Genomic DNA, 21,059 nt, shown 5'->3' on the forward strand with positions numbered 1-21,059 from the left:
TCAAGTCACAGCCTGATTTATTACTCATTTGTGTTGTCTGAACACATGTGGGCACAGTCTACACAACAGTTTACACAAAACTAAACACACACACAGCTGCCAAGTATCTTATCATTCTTCTACAATTAGTTCTTTCCAGTTACAACTTCCTAATGGAGGGGAGTCCTTACCAATGTGTATGCACTTGAAACCTCGTAGGAGAACTCATGGAGTGCAGAGAAACGTGCTGTGGATGATTGATTGATAAATAAAACACTGATTGGCCAGTAGCCAGGCAGGAAGTATAAGCGGGACTAACAGAGAGGAGAATGGAGAGAACAGGAAGGCGGAGGGAGACACTGCCAGCCGCCGCCATGACAAGGAAGATGTAAGGTACTGGTAAACCATGAGCCACGTGGCAAAGTATAGATTAATAGAAATGGGTTAATTTAAGATAGAAGAACTAGATAACAAGAAGCCTGCCAGGGCCATACAGTTTGTAAGCAATATACGTCTCTGTGTGTTTACTTGGTTGGGTCTGAGCCGCTGCGGGACTGGCGGGTTAGAGAGATTTGTCCTGACTATGGCCAGGCAGGACCAGAAAAACTCTAGCTACAGGAACAACTACCATTTTCATAGTTAGGCACATGTCCATCTAGCAAAGACCTTCTGAAGCCATAATGGGTAGTGTAGTTACACGTCAACAGCTTCTTAAATATACTACTCCTCCGTTCATGTACATACATATAAACAAACATACAAAGTATATAATGTACTTCTGCACACATGCTCACAAGTGAGGGAACAAACACATGTGGAGGCCAGATGTTCCTGTCTGCTGGCTTCCTCATTCACTCTTCACATTATTTTTTGAGACAGGGCCTCTCAGTGAACCTGGTACTTGATGATTCCGCTAGACTGCCTGTTCAGCAATTCCCCGGGCTCCTCTTACCTCTGCCTCCCACCACGCCTGGCTTTTATGGGGGTGCTGGAGACTGAACTGACATCTCATACTTGTGAAGGAGGCACTGAGCCCACTGAGCCCTCTGCCTGCAGCCCCGTATCAATTCTTTCAAGGCAGGAAAAGGAGCCAATTGTTTAACACTGTTTCTGGCAGCACCAACTTGACAAAGCATACCTCACTAAAACTGTCAATTATAGAAGACTTTTAAAAAGCAAGTGTGGCCAGGTTTGGTGGATCCTGTCTATAATCTCAACACTTGGGATGCAGAGGCAGGCAATTCCCTGTGAGTTCCAGACAGAATTCCATAATGAGACTATCTCATACACACACAGAAAAAAAAAAAAAAACAGGGGCAACTTTCCACAGCAACTCTGTTATTATTCTGGCTCTGCCAATATACTGATGGGTTTTTATTGTCAACTTGATATAAAGTACAGTTACCTTGGAAGAAGTACCCCCAATTGAGGAATTTCCTAGATCCGACTGGCCTGTTGGGCTGTCTGTGGGGTATTTTCCTGATTGCTAAATGAAGGAAGGCCCAGCCCACTGGGGGTGGCTCTATTCCTAGGCAGGTGGCCCTGGGCCTGGAAGAGGCTGTATAAGAAAGCAAGTTGAGAGAGGCAGTAAACAGCAGCTTTCCTCCAGGTCTCTGCTTCAAGCACCTGCCTTGAGTTCTTCCCACGGCTTCCCTCAGTGTGGACTGTAACCTGTAAGTGGAAATAAACCCTCTCCTCCCCAAGTTGCTTTTTGTCATGGTTGTTTTTTATTTTTGTTTTTGGTTTTTCAAGACAGGGTTTCTCTGGCTGTCCTGGAACTTGCTCTGTAGCCCAGGCTGGCCTCGAACTCACAAAGATCCGCCTGCCTCTGCCTCCCGAGTGCTGGGATTAAAGGCGTGCGCCATCACCGCCCAGCCACGGTGTTTTTTATCACTGCAACAGAAAGCAAACTGGACAGCCAGTACTTGTGGTTCATAATTTTTTTCTCATCTATTTGCTCCCCTTTCTTAAGCTTTTCTCTTTTTTTCCTATTTTGGGTTGATTATCCAACAAGGTACACCTTGTGTTTTATTTACATAATAATCATCTTGGGCCTCCTTAAATGTTCCCTGGTTACTGCTCTCGAAGGTTTCATGCTTAACTTGACCTTGAGCAATCCCAATAGGTGATTCACCAAGTGGACTTTCCCGTTTTCTCCTGACCTCACATCTTAGTCATGTATGGTGAGAACCCTGCCTTGCACATTAAGTCAGATTCATCAGCCTCCGGTGTGGTTCCTGCTTTCTTCTCTTAACAACTGAGCCCGCCATCATTCTTCCAAGTGTCTAGCAAAAGCCTTTGCAAACTATCACCCATTCAACCTCATAATCTGGTCAATAAACTTGAAGTATAAAAAAAAAAGTACGTTCATGGTTTCTACTGAATGTGGCTTCAGGTTGCCACATTATCCAGAGCACTTTATTTCTACCCGAGACGTTTTGTTTACTTTGGCAGGCACACAGCACACGAGAGAGCCTGCTGCAACACTGACCCACATCCCAAACACATTATGTGGTTACACGGGAGAGCAACACAGCCTGCCAGGAAGTGAACCTGAGGCTACCAGCAAAACCAGAGGCAGCTCGATCAGCACATCTGGGATCATTCCCTTGAAAGAAATCCAATGCAATGTTCCATCTGACCACTAACCATGAATGCAGATACTTAGGTTTGGGGGACTGACTTGTTTTTCAGTGACTCAGACTTGTTCTCAAATTGGAAACCTTTGTTACCTCTCTTCTGTTTCCATTTCTTCCTGTAACTTCCTCTAACATGAATTTCCATTTTGGAAAAGGAAAAAGGCATCAACTTCCTTGGCATTTTGTTACAATAAAAAGTACCTGCTCTCAGGACTGAGACAACAGAGAGATTTCCCAAAACTCTTATATGAGCTTTCAAAACTTCATCTACATAGGCTGCCATCAGAAAGACCACCATGTACTTGAATCTGAAAGTGTTGCCCGGAGAGGTAAGTCTGGCTGTAAGTGAAAAGGCAGCCCTACCTTGCACTGTTATCCAAGCAGAGGTATTCCCTTGGGTCGGAGGCACTGGAGTTGGTTGTTTTGACACCTTTGTCAACAAATAAACCAGCCTGAAATAGACAACAATGGGCTACAATGAATATCGATCTAAGGTACATCCACATGCACAACGAGGTGTGAAAAGATTTTTCAGCCTATCATTCACCAAAAACTGGGAATGGGGGTGGGGATCTCCAAAGCAAAGGTTCTGTGAAAAGCAACAGTCTTCCTGGATATTTTTAGCTTATTCATTCAACAGACACTTATGTATTGTACACTTAATGGTTTATATGTTAATTCGCAAGTAAAATATATTCCCTGCTGCTACTGATATCAAGACTATGTGGGGGGCATACAATTAAACAAATAGCTGTGGTCCAATTCTATAAGCACGAGTACAGGGAAACAGAGACACTGGTGGCGTAAAGGCACTGAGACGAAGCTTCCTGGGGCAGCAAGAGGACTCCAGATGTGTCTCCTACATGATGCTGAAATCCTCAAATGGGGAGGAACTGACTGAGCAGAATGGGCTGGGGGTGAGCATGAAGCAACTGAAGGTCCCAGAGAAAAGTACTCCCGTGAAGATTCTGTACCAAAAATGCCTAGAGAGATGAGATGGCATGGAATATTAGAAAACATGTCCTAGACAGGACAGACAGCACGAACAAGGGAGGAGAGAAAAGAGATTCGCACACGTCAGGGCATGCACACTTAACACCCGCAGATTCAATTCTCTTACAACTAACGAGACAAGTATGTTTGTTATGGCATATGACACCAAGAATTAGAGATAGTTTTCGTATCACAAACGTAATTTATAAAGGGTTCACTGGAGATATAAGACCATGGGGATCTGAGCAAAGCATCCAAGCAATTCTACAAACAAGAAAAAAGGGCTGCCTCTGAAGATGGGCCAAAGGGGGCAGAGGAGAAGAGACCACACAGGAGCCGGGAGACACTGTCAGTCATTCAGGAGGAAAATGAAATGACCCGGGTTTGTGGTGAGCTGAGAGTGATGCCATGGCCTAACTGATGAAATATCTGGGGCCAAGAAGAGCAGCTTAGTTGTTTTTGTTTTTGTTTTCAATTAGGTCAAACATGGAATTAACTAGCTGTTTGATTCACTGAAATAGAAATAGAGAAATGGGGCAAGCATAAAAGGAAGGACTTCCAATTTGAATGTGTTTCTAATGTGTCCATAAAGCACTGAAGTGTAACCCCGTGAGCGTCACATAAACATGGCTGACCTGGAACCAGGCAAAGGTTCAGGACACTTCAACAAGCAAAGCCACAGGGGATGGTCAGAGTGTGCACATTCGTGACAAGTGATCCCAACATGGCAGGTGTCTTTTTAGGACTCCGAAGATTCAATTTCCTTTAGTTATAAAATATTCTTCATAATCATTCCCAAGTTCAACAAATTAAAACCTAATTAAATGCTCAGATTTAACACTCTTATAATTAGTAAGTGCATATCGTCATGTCATATGACACTAAGAATTAGAGAGTTTTCCCATCACAAATGTAACTTTAAAAATTAAAGACTTTTTCCCCTTTGAAATGCTACTTTCCAAATATTAGCCTTAGTCAGTTGCCCATCTCATGGCAACCACAGCTTCTTCTCACTTCTTCTCACAGCAATCTCACTTCTTCAAGTGACCCAAAGCTTCTCCTAACACTTAGATTTGGGTGTTGGACCGTTGTATGTGCACATGTGTGTGTGTGGGGGGTGAACCTGTGTGCACATGTATGTGTAGTTTGTGCCATACCCTGAAGCACTGCCCCTAGTCAGGCAGCAGGTAGCTGCCTCTGGGGCGTGGCCACCAGGGGGACCCTTAAGACCTGGGATGCACATATGTGCTCTCTCTACCTTGTGGATTTTGGATGCTGAGACAGACCAGGGCAGAGCTCGCCAGAGAACAGCTTGGACCTTGCCTCACCCTTCTCGGATGCTGCTACAATCCCTTATTTCTGTCTTGTGAGTTAACCCCCAAATAAATTCCTTTGATCATTAAGCTGATTCGGTGGATTGATAGCAATTTAACCGAATTATGTATGGAGGTCAGCTGTCCTGGCTATCACTCCTCACCTTATTCTTTTGAGACAGGATCTACTGCTGAACCAGGCTGGTAGCCGGCAAGGCCCAGGCGGCCTCTTGTCTCTGCTTGCAACAGCTCTGGGGTTACAGGGGCACACAGCCACATCCGGCCCTTTGCACAGGTGCTTGGATCCTAACTCAGGTCCTCATGCTTGCACAACAAGCATCTCACCTACTAAACCATCTCTAACCCCAACACTGAGACATGTTTTCGAGGATCCTCTGATGGTCATACATGGAAAGGTTCATTGAACTCTGATACGACTCATATCACAGCAAAAGATCTGATGATTACATACACAATAAAAAAGATTAAAGTGGCTTGTGAGCAGGAAATGAATCACAGATATTCATGATGATGGAAGGGAGGGGTGAATGACAAATACCATAGAAACTGGACTTTCTGAATGACCTTTAGGTGACTTCAATTAAGCGTAGTATTCTTACATGGTATTTCACCATTTCTTTTTTTTTTTTTTTTTTTTTTTTTTTGGTTTTTCGAGACAGGGTTTCTCTGTGTAGCTTTGCGCCTTTCCTGGAACTCGCTTTGGAGACCAGGCTGGCCTCGAACTCACAGAGATCTGCCTGGCTCTGCCTCCCGAGTGCTGGGATTAAAGGCGTGCGCCACCACCGCCCGGCTGTATTTCACCATTTCAATACTTGGTAGCAGTAAATGGCCAAAAGGCACTCAATGAGCACTGTGGAGAGAAGCAGGGAAGCAAAGCAGGGGTCCCAAGCTCCAGACATGTATCCTCTAACATGTACGATCCCAGAAACCCGACACTGAAGACAGGAAGGTGAGAAAGAGGGCAGGCAGGAGGGCGGGCAGGTGGGCGGGCAGGCAGGCAGCAAGGGACAAGACAGAGGAGGACTGATCAGTGAGTCTATGACAGATTTACACAGATCATATGTGCAAATGTGTGCTGTGTCTTGGGAGGATGTGACTAGACTAGCCCTTACCAGATGTTGGCCCTAGGTTAGGAATCCCAGGCCCCAGAACCCTGAGCCAAGTGAGCATCTGCTCATCATAAATTCCTCCATCTGTACTACTCTGTCACAGGAAGCAGGAAGAGGAAGGCCTGATTGCAGCAGTGGATCTACCCTGTGCATCCCACGACTTCAAAAGCCAGAGGCCTACCTTAAAATTTGAATGAACCCTGTTGTTATAAAATATTCCTAGTGGAGTGAGTTCCGGTTTCTCCAGGAGCTGCATCCCACTGGATTCCCCAGTGGGTTCCTTGTGGAATAGATACCATATTCCAGCATCCTACAAACGAAAGGGCAAGGTCATTAAAAACACTATCTCTAAATTTTTTCAAATGTATAAAATAACAGGTTTTGTTATGACATTTTCATACGCACGGATCACTATGCCTCGCTCATGTTCATCCCATCCACCTCTGGCCCACCCACAAGCTCCCCCTCCTCTCTGCTTAGATATTATATACACAGACACACACGTACATATGTACAATCCAGATTCTTTCTATGAAGAAAATGATGTGGTATTTCTCTTTCCTCCTTGCTTCCCTTCCTTGTCCCCACCCCCCATCCCATAATAGACTTCCTCCTGACCCTTGCAGTCCTGGTTTCATGTCATCTACACACATATTTGTATTATAACTGGATTCTGAATATACAACATTGTCCTTTCATGCATGTAAAGCCTCAGTTTTTATGAAGCCACCACGTGAAACAGCCTCATAAAATACTCCGTAACAAAGGCTTTCCATTGTTTTAAGAATTGAGTGCAAAAAGTTGCCCACATTATATAGCATCCCCCAAGCAGTTATATCTGCTTATTTTTCAAAGCAAATACAATTTTGCTTGCAGGATTGGACAAAAGACGTAGTTGGCAAGGACCCAAATCCAGCTTTCCCATCATTCCATGTCTACAGTGTTATGCAGATGGAGAACTCTGCTTGCCTTCTGGATGCCCGGGACAGCAGAGCCTTTGAGCAATGTGGTTTTTCATGTTTACCTCCAAACCTGATCAATAGATGAGTCATGCCTATTAAACAACTGTCTGCTGGCAGACAGAGCTCACTGGCTTCTTTCAAACAACTCCAATGCCCTTCCTGTTCTCGGGCAAGTTTGTGCCAACGTGGGGGAGAAAACGCCACATGCATGAATCAGGGTGCTGTCTCTCAGTGTGGACCCTGTCTGTTTTACTGAACGACTACTGGCCCTAACAGCAGAACAGTTTAAAAGTTTCTGACATAAAGTGAGACATGAAAACAGAAATAAAAGTTCTTATTAACTCCATTCCCATTTTTTAATTTTTGTAACTGAATTAATAATTAGCTCAAAGTGAAGGATAAATTCACGCTCTGGAACATTGATAAAACAGCTTTTTTACTTAAACATACAGCATAAAAAGATATTGGTTCAAATTCAGCAGTGTTTATTTAGTGCCCACTAAGAGCTTATGTATAGTAAGACTACTGTCAAGTAATTAACAATCTAATGGGGGGAGAGGGGTAGGGGGAGAGAATTAAAATATAACATATGTAGTATCCTGTTGTTACTAAAATCCTTTAGGAACACAGAGGAAACACAAAGTGTGGAAAGTATACATACCTACACACCCAATGACTATAATGTCAACATTTTTCCATGATCGAAGTTTACAAATGGGTCTTAATAAAACAAACTATTATGAAAAAAACGTTGGTCACCTCAACATTTTGGATGCAATTGAGACAGTAGAAGAAAATATAACAGGGCTGGAGAAAGGCTTGAGACTACACCCCCTGCAAGTGGAGGGCAAAGCTAGCCCTCCCAAGACGCCATGGGTTTGGGGGACGAGGGGTACAGGCACACAGCAGCTGTTCACTGTTAGGCACTGTCATGTCTAAACAGGTAATGACAGCTTTGGGAAAGGCAATGGTAAGGTGTAATGAAATGGTTTCATCTACTCTGGGAGCAGAAGGCCCTGACAAATGCTATCTTTACTGAAGCAATTTTTCTAGAGAAGATAAAAAATTCAAGAGTGACCAGAAGAACATGCATGAGACACGTTCATTATGCTTGCTCAAGATCGGGAGGGTGTCTCACAGCTTTGCCCCAGGCTCTTTATGGGCTATTCGCAACTGCTCTCCTCTGTGGTCCTAGCTGCTAGCAAAGCTAAGAGGAAGCTGCACTCTGGCTGCTGACTTAAAGCAGGCCAGGCTTGTCTCTCTGTCCTAACTGTCCAATAAGAAATGCTAAGCACAAACCCACACAAGCTCCTCAGATACTTGATGGAGAATGAATGAATTGAAATATGAAATCATCGAATGTCCAGTGTCTGCCCAGTCAAAAGACAATCTTCAAATGTCAGAGCCTTTCAAGTTCCATTTCGTGTTTTAAGGACATCACAGGTGCAGATTCAGCGGTTACACAGTGATACCTGCATCCTGGTTTGCTCAAGGAAACGCTCTCTTCAGTTCCCCTCTTACATATGTCTCAGAAATGATATTCCACATTTCTGTCCTTGTCAACATGTTGAACAACTGTGATGTGTACATATGGATATTTACATATTACTGAATGTTCACAGACCTACACGGTAATTTTCAGCCCAGTTACAGTTTTGATAGTTTCGTTAAAAATTCATTCATATAAATCGGTAGTTTTGAACTACACTCAACTATAAGGATAACTTACCCCATGTTTATCCATGGGACAATTTCTACCATTTAAAAATAATGTTTTTTTTTTTCTCTCCTAGAAATTGTTCTCCTGTGTGTATATGTGCTTATATGTCTGTCTTAAACAAATCATAGCTGCTTTATCAAGATGTCCCTAAATGTAACTAACCCCTGCATTTCCAAAAAGATGTGTATGTTGGCCAGAATGACACAGTATTCTACACACTGACCCATTCCCATAAAGACATGGAAAGGCTTTTCCTTTTCATGAGCACTAGCGTTGGAAGTGATATGTTGCTTGTTCACCAAAGATGTATACACGAGAAGCCCGAAAGATGACATATGACACACTACCAATCCATCCTGGAGATGGCACTCCCCTAGAGGCCAGCTTACCTCTGTCCTTTCATTTGTCGTCTGTCTCTAGACAGAAGTTCCCAACTGCCAAGGATTTAGAGAAATGGCAGAACCACCCCAGTTAGCTCACTCTCCATCAGACAAGCAGCACCAGGAAACAGTATCGGGTTTTCACCACAAACATCACACCCATATAAGAGCCAGAGCAGCCACAAGCATGAAGATACCCAAAAGAGTGTGATTTACCTGGGAGCCTGCAGCTGCGTTATTGATCAGATGGTTGTTGGGGTGAGCAATCCAGAAAGTTGAAACAGCCCTGCAAGGCATTGTTGAAGGTGACTGAAGAATTCTTCACAAAAAACCCTGTCCACTAAAATCTCCCCAACAACAGCTTCCCCAAAAGTCAAAGGCCTTGACCACCACACAACTCCCTGTCCACTAATTACTCACATACAGTCTGTGGTAGGTACAGGAATGTAGTTTCCAAACACTCCATCACGCATGATGGTGCACATGGAGCTGTTCCTGTCCGTGGGGAGGAGAGTTCCTGGCTTGGTAAGAAGCCCCAGGTTATGGAACAAAATATTTCTCTGTTCAACACCATCCTCCAAAAAGAAGCAATGACCTAATGTGTCAAATCCAATGGTGTCTTTGATCTGCAGAAAAGTAGGTGCATAATGTCATTGGACACAGACTGCTTGGGAATTCTGTGAAAAGTGATCATATAAGACAATTTAGGCGATTAACAAAAAGACGAGGCTTCTACAGATAGAAAGACAAAATCTCCAGTAAGAGCAGCTTGAAGCACAGCATGTGGTTAAACTATTTACTCGTGTAAAATGGAGGAATCCTGAGAATCAAGGAGAGCTAACATGTCAATAACAACGATTGCATGTCAGCACAATGGGAGGCTACTTACCAGCAAGCCACTGGTCCCGTGCACAGTGATGCACCTTGAAAAACTATGATGAATCGACAGGCCATCCACAGACGCTGGCTGTCTGTACCCTCCTTTCGAATCTACATCTCCGCACAGGTGAAAATGTACAGGGTAACGTCCCAGGTGCTGCTGGCCCATGTGTTTTAATTCCACATAAGAAAGGTGGACTGAAGTAAAATTCTTCTCTATCTACAAGGCAAAATACTCCAAATCAAGTGGAATCTTTTTCAGGAAGGAAAGAAGCAATAAGTATGCATATATATTTCTGAAACGGAAGATGTCTACAGACGAAACATCTTACATTTTGGGGGTTGGGAAGATGAATCCGTTGGCAGAAGGTCTGCTATACAAATGCAAGGGCTTGAGTCCAATCTCCAGCCCCATGTAAAGAGCTAAGGACCGGAGGTAACTGTGATCCCAGTACTGGGGAGGCAGATACGGGCAGATTCATGGGGGTGCTGGTCAGCCACTCTAGCCTAATTGGTGAGTCCTGGGTCCCAATGAGACCTTGACATAAAATCAAGGTGGACAACTCCTGAGGGACAACCCTCAAGGATGACTTCTGACCTCTACATACATGCAACACACACACACACACACACACACACACACACACACACGTACACACACACACACACACACACACACACACACACACACACACACGTACCTGCACCCCCACACAAACACACATACACCAATAAAATAAAATAAGTATATTTCTTTTCCTTTTGTGTTTTACCAGAACCTCACTTAATAACTCAGCACTTTAGAGGCTAGGGATGTAGCTCAGTAGTAGTGTTTGATTGCCTTGTGGGGGGGCCCAGTTTGATTCCTAGTACTGTGAAGGGAAAACAATAGTAAACGCTTCTTTATACAGGTGCATGTTTCAAAGAGCCATGGGACTAACTCCTAATCAGAAAGAAGGAAAAATGAAACAAGGAAAATCACAAACTGCTTTCTGGGGCTAGGGGTGGGACAAGGTAGGATAGAGTTTTGGGGTGGAGCTGGGTTTCATTCCTCAGACAAGGCCTAGCTATGTAGTCCTGGCTGGCCTGGCCCTCAATATGTAGCTCAGGCTGGCCTCATCATCATCCTTACAGGAATCCTTCTACCTCAGCTTAGCAAGCCCCAGGATGACAGGTGCACACCACTACACCTACCTGTGTATTCTGTTCAAGTACACTGAAGACTCAACAGTGTCAGTAAGGTTGCAACATTAGAAAGCCTCTGCTGAACTAAACAGATCAGAATCTGAAGACACACTTCATCCCCATAACCGCAGACCATCCTCCACAGTGAAAAAGATCCAAGTTCTAACTTCAGTATACGGTGACTGCTAAATGCACTTATAATGAAGCCAAGATAATCATTAAATTAGACCAGAGGCTGTCTATATTTTGGCCATTCAGAGTCTTATTTTCTTTCATCTCTATATTCCCCACCACAGCTGGATAGCTACTAAATTTCTAAATCTGTACCCGTGTTCAGTTTGTGAAAGCTCTCTTTAAAAATTCCCGTATGGGAAAAACTCCCCCATGATACAAAGTTGGAGCACTCTCAATGTCTTCAAGCACTTCAAGCACTTTATTTTCACATAACTGAAAATAAAGCAGTAACACTGCACCAGCATTTCTGAAGTCACAGATTCAGAAGCAAAGCTAATAACCAAAGGCCACCCAGCACAGAAAGAGAGCTCAGACACGCACAGCCAAATGTGGATCAGACCCAATGACTGGGCACACAGAATACCGTCTACCACATGGTAACTGCTTGTTTTTCTACAGAATCAAAATCTGCACTCAATAACTTTTACAGAACCAGATTTTGATTGCGCGTATTAGTACTGTTGACCCTTTAGTAGTATCTGGTTCTTAAGAGGCCAAGAGATTCTAAGAAATTGCAGGCATGGGATCAAGATCATCATGGTATTCTCTGTGTGACTGTTCTTCCTGATGCATAGAGTTGATAATTCACTGAATAATTCTTAATGGATGAACTATAGTCCAGGCTATCTAAAGGCACAACTTTCTTATTTATTCGTGTGTGTGTGTGTGTGTGTGTGTGTGTGTGTGTGTGTGTGTGTGTGTGACAGAGAGAGAGAGAGAGACAGAGAGAGACAGACAGACAAACAGAGAGAAACAGGGTCTCACACAGCCCAGTCCAATATAGTAGCCACAGCTAACTTTGAACTCCTTGATGCTCCTGGTTCAGCCTCCCAAGTTCTGAGATTACAGGTATATACAATCACACCTTGCTTCCTTTTATGTTTATTTGGTTTTTTTTTTTTTTTTTTTTTTTGGTTTTTCGAGACAGGGTTTCTCTGTGTAGCTTTGCGCCTTTCCTAGAACTCACTTGGTAGCCCAGGCTGGCCTCGAACTCACAGAGATCCTCCTGGCTCTGCCTCCCGAGTGCTGGGATTAAAGGCGTGCGCCACCACCGCCCGGCTTGGTTTTGTTTTTAAACATTTTCTAATATTTAAAAAAGAATTACAATGTCTTTTTAATATCTATATATATGAATAACACACACATCCACAAAACACACACACACACAACCTCTACCTAACTTTACCACTCAAAATTCCTTAGCAATTTGAAATTTTCTTAGTACTTAGCTACTAGGTTTCAAAGAAGTCATCAAATCCTTTTGCCCACCATCACATGTCCTCCAAAGGTGTCATAGTCAAAGAACTGGCATTGATTTTCAGCATAGCACGAGTCCTCCATTTCTCCTTGGATCACAATGTCCCGGGTGAGAACTCCAACCTCAGCTCTCATGTCTATCCCATCTATGATCTCACCAACATGCAGATACTGGGGGGTCTCTGGTGATGTGCATGAAGGAAGGACAATGTCAGAACAAAGAAAATGTGAAACCACCCAGAAAAGCATTTTCCATCATTTGACAATCCCAAGACATTATCTAACACCTCAGGATGACAGACTCCCAGAAGCAGGGATCTTTAAGACTGTCAATCCAACTGCCCACCCAAAGCCAGAGCTCCTGCTGCGGCTCCACCTTCTGTAGCTCAGCCCTTCCGTAGTGAGCACTAAAGCTGGGACTGGTCTAACACTTTCTCCCTAGTTCCTGCCCTTATTCTGCAGCCACTGGACGGACATATGAAGAGTCAAATGCCAGGATATCTTAGACATAAACGCTTCTGCAGCTCTTGCTATGGCAAGTCACATTGTACTTCTACTTCAAAGTATGTAATCAGCATCTGCATACTAGCCAGTGGAGATGGCCATCTTTTTTCCCCCGGCTTACTATCTTTTAAATAGCTTCTTTTCCTGGAAGTTTACAAGCAATTTCAAAGAAGTTTGTTTTCTCCTTCTGATGTTTTTCAGGAAGGAGTGTGGGACTTTCCACAGATAGTGATGATGGATGGTATCATTGTAACTTGGGAATTTCCTTTTTATTTTTTATGTGTCTAGTATTATGAAAAGAAGTAAAGTAGAATATTGAACAAATCTAGGGAAAAAATGCCAACTCTAAACTGAGAATTTTACTTAACATTCTACTTATTCTTTTTTTAAAGCACAAAAATTTCAAACTTCAACATTCTTTACTCAAATACAAGCAAGTACTTCTTGAAGGGCATCTGTAGCTTCTGCTTTGTGGCCTCACAGTGTAATCGTGAGTATAGAAACAGGAAAGCAACATTAAGAAAACAGTGTGCTAAAACCCACAAGGGAAACACAAGGGGCTTTGGGCAGGACCAGTGAGCAGAGTAGGAGTGAGCACCTGGCGGACGGTAGCCATTCTTTCCACTCACAGCTCACAGTAAGAATCTCGTTGCAAACTGCTCTCTTCTAAAAACTGTACTACTTACAATTACAGTAGAAGATAAAAATCTAATCAAAATAGCTTATTTGGTCCATTTTAAATATGGCTAAAGATCTCTTTTCTTTTTTAGTCAAGCAAGTAGGAATTCAAAAAATACTTTCTTCACTTAAGAAAGGCTAATATTAAACGCCGGGCAATGGTGGTACACGCCTGTAATCCCGGCATCCCAGCACTCAGGAGGCAGAGGCAGGCGGACCTCTTTGAGTTGGAGGCCAGCCTAGTCTACAGAATGACAGTCCTAGTCTTCCAGGACAGCCAGGACTACACAAGAAACCCTGTCTTGAAAAACCAAAAAAAAAAAAAAAAAAAAAAAGGTCTAATATTAAAAATTAATTAGCCGTTAGGCGAGTTTAGAAAACCGGTTTGCCTAGTCCTCATCTTTTCCTTTAACAAGGAAATGGAGACAGAGGAGCACTGATCACCTGCTCTGTCTCACCAGTGACGGGAACACTGCCCATAAGGGCAGCATTCTATGTACCACCCTCTGTGCACTCACACTGAGATCAATGTCCATGCTGATAAGGGGTGATCAGGAAAAGACTGCAGGAATCAAAGGCCGAGAAAAGAGTGTGTTTCCAGAGCGGAGTGAGGAGTCCGGTACCTTTAACTTTGACCTGAAAACGGCTGCACTCCGGGCACGGGAGCAGAGTGAACTCCTCGGCTTGGTACATGGAATAGTCGGTGCTGGCAACCACAATTCGGTCTCCAGCTTCCCAGCCGCTAACGTCGTCCAACAGGTGAAGCTTCACGCCATCTGCAATCTCCACCCGGAAACCAGAAAGAGATATTCCTAAACAAACAAACAAAATCAGGAGAAGTGTTTTCTTAAATAAATAAATATGTGTCTCTGAGTTACAAATCCAAAACCAAAATAAATACAGTTCAATAATTTTTCCCCTAATGCTAATCATTTGTCTCTGAATAATAAAAATAAGAAGATAGAGATTCTGGCCCCTGGAAGGAAGAGAGCCCATACACTACCAGTCATGATACAAATGTTACATCAGTAAACTTTCTTTAAATGTCTGAAGATTCTCAGTGCTGGCGTCCTTTGCTTACTTCATCTCAGCCCAAAAAAATGCTGCCACCCCCAAAATACTCACCTACACCAGGAAGGCGTCACACTTGAACAGAAGTGGCCAGACCCAGAATAGGTCTGAAATAAATGGCTAGTGACTTTATTTGGTCCAAGTCATCAGAAGAGACAGGACATTGGTACACAGACCCTCTTTGTGCTAGGAATGAAAGTAAACTGCAAAGCATGCCTCATTTCTGTGCTTTGTGCATGCTTTAATCATTTCTTTTTAAAAATTTATAAACAATGAAATCTATTTTTCCAAGTTCTAGAGACTGTAAGGTCCAAGGTCCAGGCACCAACAAAGTCAGCCAAGGCTGGCCTCCTCCTGAATGCCACCTTTTCTCTCGGTTCTACATAGTGGAAAGGCAAACATATTCTGCATTCTTTGCCTAGGAGGAGTTTCCACTCTTGTTCACCAAACTATCTACCCTGTTGTTGGAGGTTTGCTCTTTTGGGGGGCCCATCACCCAGCTCCCAAAGAAATCACACACGGAGGCTTATTATTACTTATGAATGCCCGGCCTTAGCTTGGCTTAGTTTCTAGCCAGCTTTTCTTATTTTTCTTATCCTGTCTACCTTTTGCCTCTGGGCTTTTCCTGTTCTCTTACTTCTGTAAATCTTACTCTGACTCCGTGTCTTGCTGTGTAGCTGGGTGGCTGGCCCCTGGAGTCCTCCTCCTTCTCTGGCTCCTAAATCTTAGCTCCCTCCTCCTTCTATCAATTCTCTCTGCATGCCAGCCCTGCCTATTCTTTCTCCTGCCTTGCTATTGGCCAGTTTTTTATTAGACCAACAGGTGTTTTACACAGGCACAGTAACACAGCTTCACAGAGTTCAACAAATACAACATTTAAAAAAAGTAGCATACCTTAAAATAATATTCTACTAAACTATCCCATTTATAAAATGTTGGGAAATTGCTGGGGAGGAAGCTCAGTGAGTAGAACGCCAGTCTAGCACACAAACTGTGCCTGGATTTGGTCCCCGAGCACTTCAAACTGAGCTCACAAGAAGTCTTTAAAGACTTCTGCACCATCCTTGCTGGAAGTAACCTCTGCTCTGGGCCTGAGAAAACACTGGCAGTTTTTATAACTTTCTCATCTTTGCAAGGGGTATCAGTGAAGGCAGCAGGGTCAAACCCTTCATGTATTCACCACTCTTTCTTCTTCACAGTATAGGTTACTGATGTTTGCCAAATGGACAATTATAGCCTGTTTGATACACTGTGACCTAGGAGTACACAGCTGTGACCTTTCTATCTTAGCTCCTTTGGAGGATGACCTATTGTAAATGATGGAACCTTCTGACTACTAATAGGTGGTATGAAAATTTGAATGAGGATGGCTCATATATCTGAATACTTGGTTCCCGGTTGAGGAACTGTCAGGGAAGAATTAGGAGGTGTGTCACGGGTTTTGAGATTGCAAAAGCCCATGCCATTACCAGTTGGCTCTCCCTGCTTCATGGTTGTCTCAAGATGTGAACTCTCAGCTACCGCTCCCACCTGCTGCTGCGTTCCCACCAGGATGGTCAGGGACTCTAACCCTCTGAAACTGTAAGCCCCAGAGTAATGCTTTACTTTTATAAAGGCTGCTGTGCTCCAGGATGGTCAGGGACTCTAACCCTCTGAAACTGTAAGCCCCAGAGTAATGCTTTACTTTAATAAAGGCTGCTGTGCTCCAGGATGGTCAGGGACTCTAACCCTCTGAAACTGTAAGCCCCAGAGTAATGCTGTACTTTTATAAAGGCTGCTGTGCTCCAGGATGGTCAGGGACTCTAACCCTCTGAAACTGTAAGCCCCAGAGTAATGCTTTACTTTTATAAAGGCTGCTGTGCTCCAGGATGGTCAGGGACTCTAACCCTCTGAAACTGTAAGCCCCAGAGTAATGCTTTACTTTAATAAAGGCTGCTGTGCTCCAGGATGGTCATGGACTCTAACCCTCTGAAACTGTAAGCCCCAGAGTAATGCTTTACTTTTATAAAGGCTGCTGTGCTCCAGGATGGTCAGGGACTCTAACCCTCTGAAACTGTAAGCCCCAGAGTAATGCTTTACTTTTATAAAGGCTGCTGTGCTCCAGGATGGTCAGGGGCTCTAACCCTCTGAAACTGTAAGCCCCAGAGTAATGCTTTACTTTTATAAAGGCTGCTGTGCTCCAGGATGGTCAGGGACTCTAACCCTCTGAAACTGTAAGCCCCAGAGTAATACTTTACTTTTATAAAGGCTGCTGTGCTCCAGGATGGTCAGGGACTCTAACCCTCTGAAACTGTAAGCCCCAGAGTAATACTTTACTTTTATAAAGGCTGCTGTGCTCCAGGATGGTCAGGGACTCTAATCCTCTGAAACTGTAAGTCCCAAAGTAATGCTTTATTTTTATAAAGGCTGCTGTGCTCCAGGATGGTCACGGAGTCTAAACCTCTGAAACCGTAAGCCCCAAAGTAATGCTTTACTTTTATAAAGTTGCCTCGGCCATGGTGATTTATCAAAACAATAAAAAGGTGATTAAGACAGGTGGTCTTCCCAAACATTGCCTTTGAAAGTCAAAGCTGATTCCTAATCAGGCAGAGACAAACTCAAGTGCTAATCCAGTGTCTCTCTAGCTTACACTTCGGTTTGCTGCATTCAGTGCAGTGTTGAAGCATTAACTGTTCCTACAATATCTGTGATTCTAAAAAATGTCATGAGCAAAACGCTGATCTCGGGGAAATATAAACAGAATCAAAGACAGCTACTTTACAAAAATCAATAGACGAGAACGATTCATGTTGAATAAATGCTTCTCCAGCATCATCTTAACCAGCAAGATGTTGCTGACTCTAATGAACTGAAGAGTAGGTCTACTTGAGTTGGGAGAATAAAAAGACAGGAAATGTTGGCAAGGAACAAGAACAATCTGGATAGTCTCACAGTCTTAGTCAACTGCCCAGATAAAACCTAACCTGGCCAAGTCATGAAGTCTGTCACTGGAGACTAATCTGCCCTGCCTGTCTATTTTCTGCAAAGTACACATATATGCAAACATAAACATACACATAAGTATCTAGTAAACTGGGAGTGCATTCTCAGTATGTTTCTTGGACTCACATTTACTAAGATAAATAACTCCAGCAATTATAATAAATTTTATTTATAACATTTTGTTTACAAATGAAAATGTTATAAACAAGAAATGTTTATTTATAGCATGTCTTCATTTTCATATAATATATCCTTCCAAAAATAGAAATAGGCAACTTAAGAACAAAGATCATCAGAAATCCTATCACAAATCACTACTCCAAATTTAAGGTTTTATTAAAATAAAATACTCCATTAAAAGGAACAATGAGGAAATTTTCAATCTTTTTCACATTAAATTTCAATTCTTTTTTTCCAAGATAACGATACTAAATAAATTTTGATTTGAAAAGTCATTAGAATTTATTTCTCTTAAAACAATAAAAGTCAGAAAGGTCTTGGGAACACACACTTCAGTGTTTGTTAAATTCTCACTTTTTTCTAGGCTGAGGAGAAAATCCTGCCTATGATAATCTCCTCCTGGCACTCCTCATTGAAGTCTAAAAGGAAGTGAGTTCAGTCTCCTGCTTCCTAGGGAGAATTTCCACCCCTTCCGGAAAGCAGGAGTCACTGAGGACATCAGCCCATGGCAGATGTCAGGAGTTCCCACTTTCAGAAATGAGCAGCCAATATGATGTGGAAATTAAGGTTCCTACGCAGGAGAAACTGACTCAACCCCTGGTGCAGTCTCCTCCGGCCTGGAACTTTCCTGGAGATGGGACTATTGAACACATACAAGACCAAACTGCTAGGGCTGGTGCTTAACACCTCTGCCTGAGACTGCTATTGAGGCCGGAAGCCGGGCTTGGTCCAGCTTCTCCACCCATCATAGCGACCACATCCTCTCTTAAACCCACATTGCTTAGAAGCAATATGGGAGAAGTTCTTGTCACATCTCAGACATTCCATTTATTTGGCTTCTTAATATTTTATTTATTTCTATTTTATGTGTATAGGTGTTTTGATTGCACGTATGTCTGTGCACCACATGCTCTAGGCACCACAGGCATGCAGTGTCCACACAGGCCAGAAGAGAGCACGTCAGATTCTGTGGAACTGGCATTGCAGGCAGTTCTAAATTGCAGGTGGTGCCAGGAACTGAACCCAGGTCCTCTGGAAGAGCACCAGTGCTTTTAACCGCTGAGCCATCTCTCTCGCCCCCATTTATTTGCTTTAAAACAGAACATTGTGCTCAATCACAGTCATACAAAAGATTTCATTATAACCCGAGTCATGTTTGTGGCAGCATCTATACACATTCAGGGCCTGCATGTACTATGTTAAAACTTCAAATGTGATATGTATGGCAGCTCTAGCTAGTGCTTCTCTTCTGATCCTCATTCTTCAAATGAGAAGACTGAGGTTAGGAAGTGAATCCCATGTCTATGATCAAAAGGAAGTAAAAGAACCAGGATGGGATCCCAGGCACTCTATCAACAACAGTCGGAATTAATGGAAAATTAATTGGGTTGCTACACAGATGAGAAAACCTGGGTAATTGCAGATACAGTAAGTACCTCTTAATTTTGCTCAGCTCACATTCATTTCATACCTCACGTGCTTGGAAGAGGCAGGTATTGAAAAAAACCAAGACAGGAAGGAGCCAATCCACAACTAATGCAAGAAAAGCCCTGGCAGCAAATAGGGAAATTAAGAAATCCCACAAAGCCAGACACTCCCTAAATACCCAATGTAAAGCATTAGTCAAACAAATCATAGCAGCTTGGGCTACACAATGAGTGATAGGCAAGCCTGGGCTACAGAGTGAGAGGCTGTTTAAAGAAAAAGGTTTTAAGGATTACAATAAAAACTTATATTGAAGAAAATTTAGCTAGAAAGATGGCTCAGCAGGAAAAAGCACTTGTTGATCTTGTAGAAAACCTGGGTTCAGTTCCCGGCAACCATATGGCAGCTCACAACTACCCGTAACTCCAGCTCAGGAGATCTGATGCCCTCTCTGGCCTCCTCAATCATCAGGTACACACACATGCGGTACACATACACACAGGCATTCACACATACACATAAAATAGGAACAAATAAAATCTTTGCTTTTAAAAATAACTGATTAAGAAAACAGGTTAAAAAATGGGAAGGAGGAGTGCAAATAAAATTTAAACATCCTAAGAGCAACTTCTTCTTCGGGAAAACCAGAAGGCAGGTGTCTGTAGAACTCATCAAGCTGACAACCATGACCAACTATCACACTACTTAATTAGACACTATGACTCAGGATCAAGAACACAGTCCAAGGAGGGCTGCCAAAACTTAAATAGATCAGTAGCTAGTCCAGACTTCCTGAGTCTACAAGATTTAAGTTTAGTAGGGAAATCAGCTCCAACTCTGACTAGCTGACAAATCTGCCAAGACAGACTGATGTTTGAACAGTAGTACCCTACAGCCATCTGTCACAGGACTTACCCATGTCTCACAGAGTTCAAACCCCCTTTGCCTACCTTCAATCCATTCACTATAGGCCGTCACGGAGAACTTCTGACCATCCAAGGTGTAAAATTCTCCTTGAGCCAGGGCCTTCCCGCCAGTACTATGGTTTTCATAGTTTCTCACAGATTCATTGCAGGAAGAACTTCCACCATCGATGACACCAACTAAAGCCCAAGCTTGCCTATAAGGAAAACAGCAAGCACATCTGGTCATTTGTCACAGAAATGACCCAAGCCCCAGACATGGATATGGTGGGAGGCTGGTTTTCAACATCTGTATTTCATTTCTCACTTTTCCCATGAGGCTGCAGTTTCTAGGCTTTTGCTGAAGTAACTGATGTCACAGAAGCAAATGCACCTGATTTTCAAAAACTTGTTTTTCCAGCTCGCTCACAGGTAAAACAGCGATGACTATGGCATCAGTTAATCATGGACTTCCTTCCTGGACACACACACATGAGCATGTGTCATTCTAGACATAAATCCCTTGCTATCTCCTAAAAAGACTGCCTGCCATCTGCTCTCTTGTAGTGTTTGCTGGTTGTTTTTGTTTTTGAAACAGGGTCTTGGGTAACCGAGGCTGGCGCTGAATTATATAGTTGGGAGAATG

At 43.1% G+C, this 21,059-nt stretch overlaps 1 protein-coding gene across 5 annotated transcripts in view; it reads right to left on the reverse strand.

Annotated features, from left to right (window-relative positions):
• Positions 1–21,059, reverse strand: part of Cemip2 (cell migration inducing hyaluronidase 2) — an 83,244-nt gene that overhangs the window by 36,399 nt on the left and 25,786 nt on the right. For all 5 annotated transcript variants that reach the window (XR_008223174.1, XM_052762973.1, XM_052762971.1 and 2 more), the window contains 8 exons: positions 20,462–20,631; positions 14,477–14,665; positions 12,684–12,853; positions 10,006–10,215; positions 9,537–9,742; positions 9,333–9,402; positions 6,236–6,364; positions 2,982–3,070 (listed from right to left, as the gene is read on the reverse strand). Coding sequence is in view for 4 of the 5 variants with exons in the window: in XM_052762973.1 (XP_052618933.1) it covers positions 2,982–3,070; positions 6,236–6,364; positions 9,333–9,402; positions 9,537–9,742; positions 10,006–10,215; positions 12,684–12,853; positions 14,477–14,665; positions 20,462–20,631 (1,233 nt within the window). In the remaining variant the exon portion in view is untranslated. The remainder of the gene's footprint in view (positions 1–2,981; positions 3,071–6,235; positions 6,365–9,332; positions 9,403–9,536; positions 9,743–10,005; positions 10,216–12,683; positions 12,854–14,476; positions 14,666–20,461; positions 20,632–21,059) is intronic.

This window comes from Peromyscus californicus, unplaced genomic scaffold, assembly GCF_007827085.1.
Source record: "Peromyscus californicus insignis strain IS unplaced genomic scaffold, ASM782708v3 Scaffold_4__1_contigs__length_199733344, whole genome shotgun sequence".
Classification (NCBI taxonomy): Eukaryota; Metazoa; Chordata; class Mammalia; order Rodentia; family Cricetidae; genus Peromyscus; species Peromyscus californicus.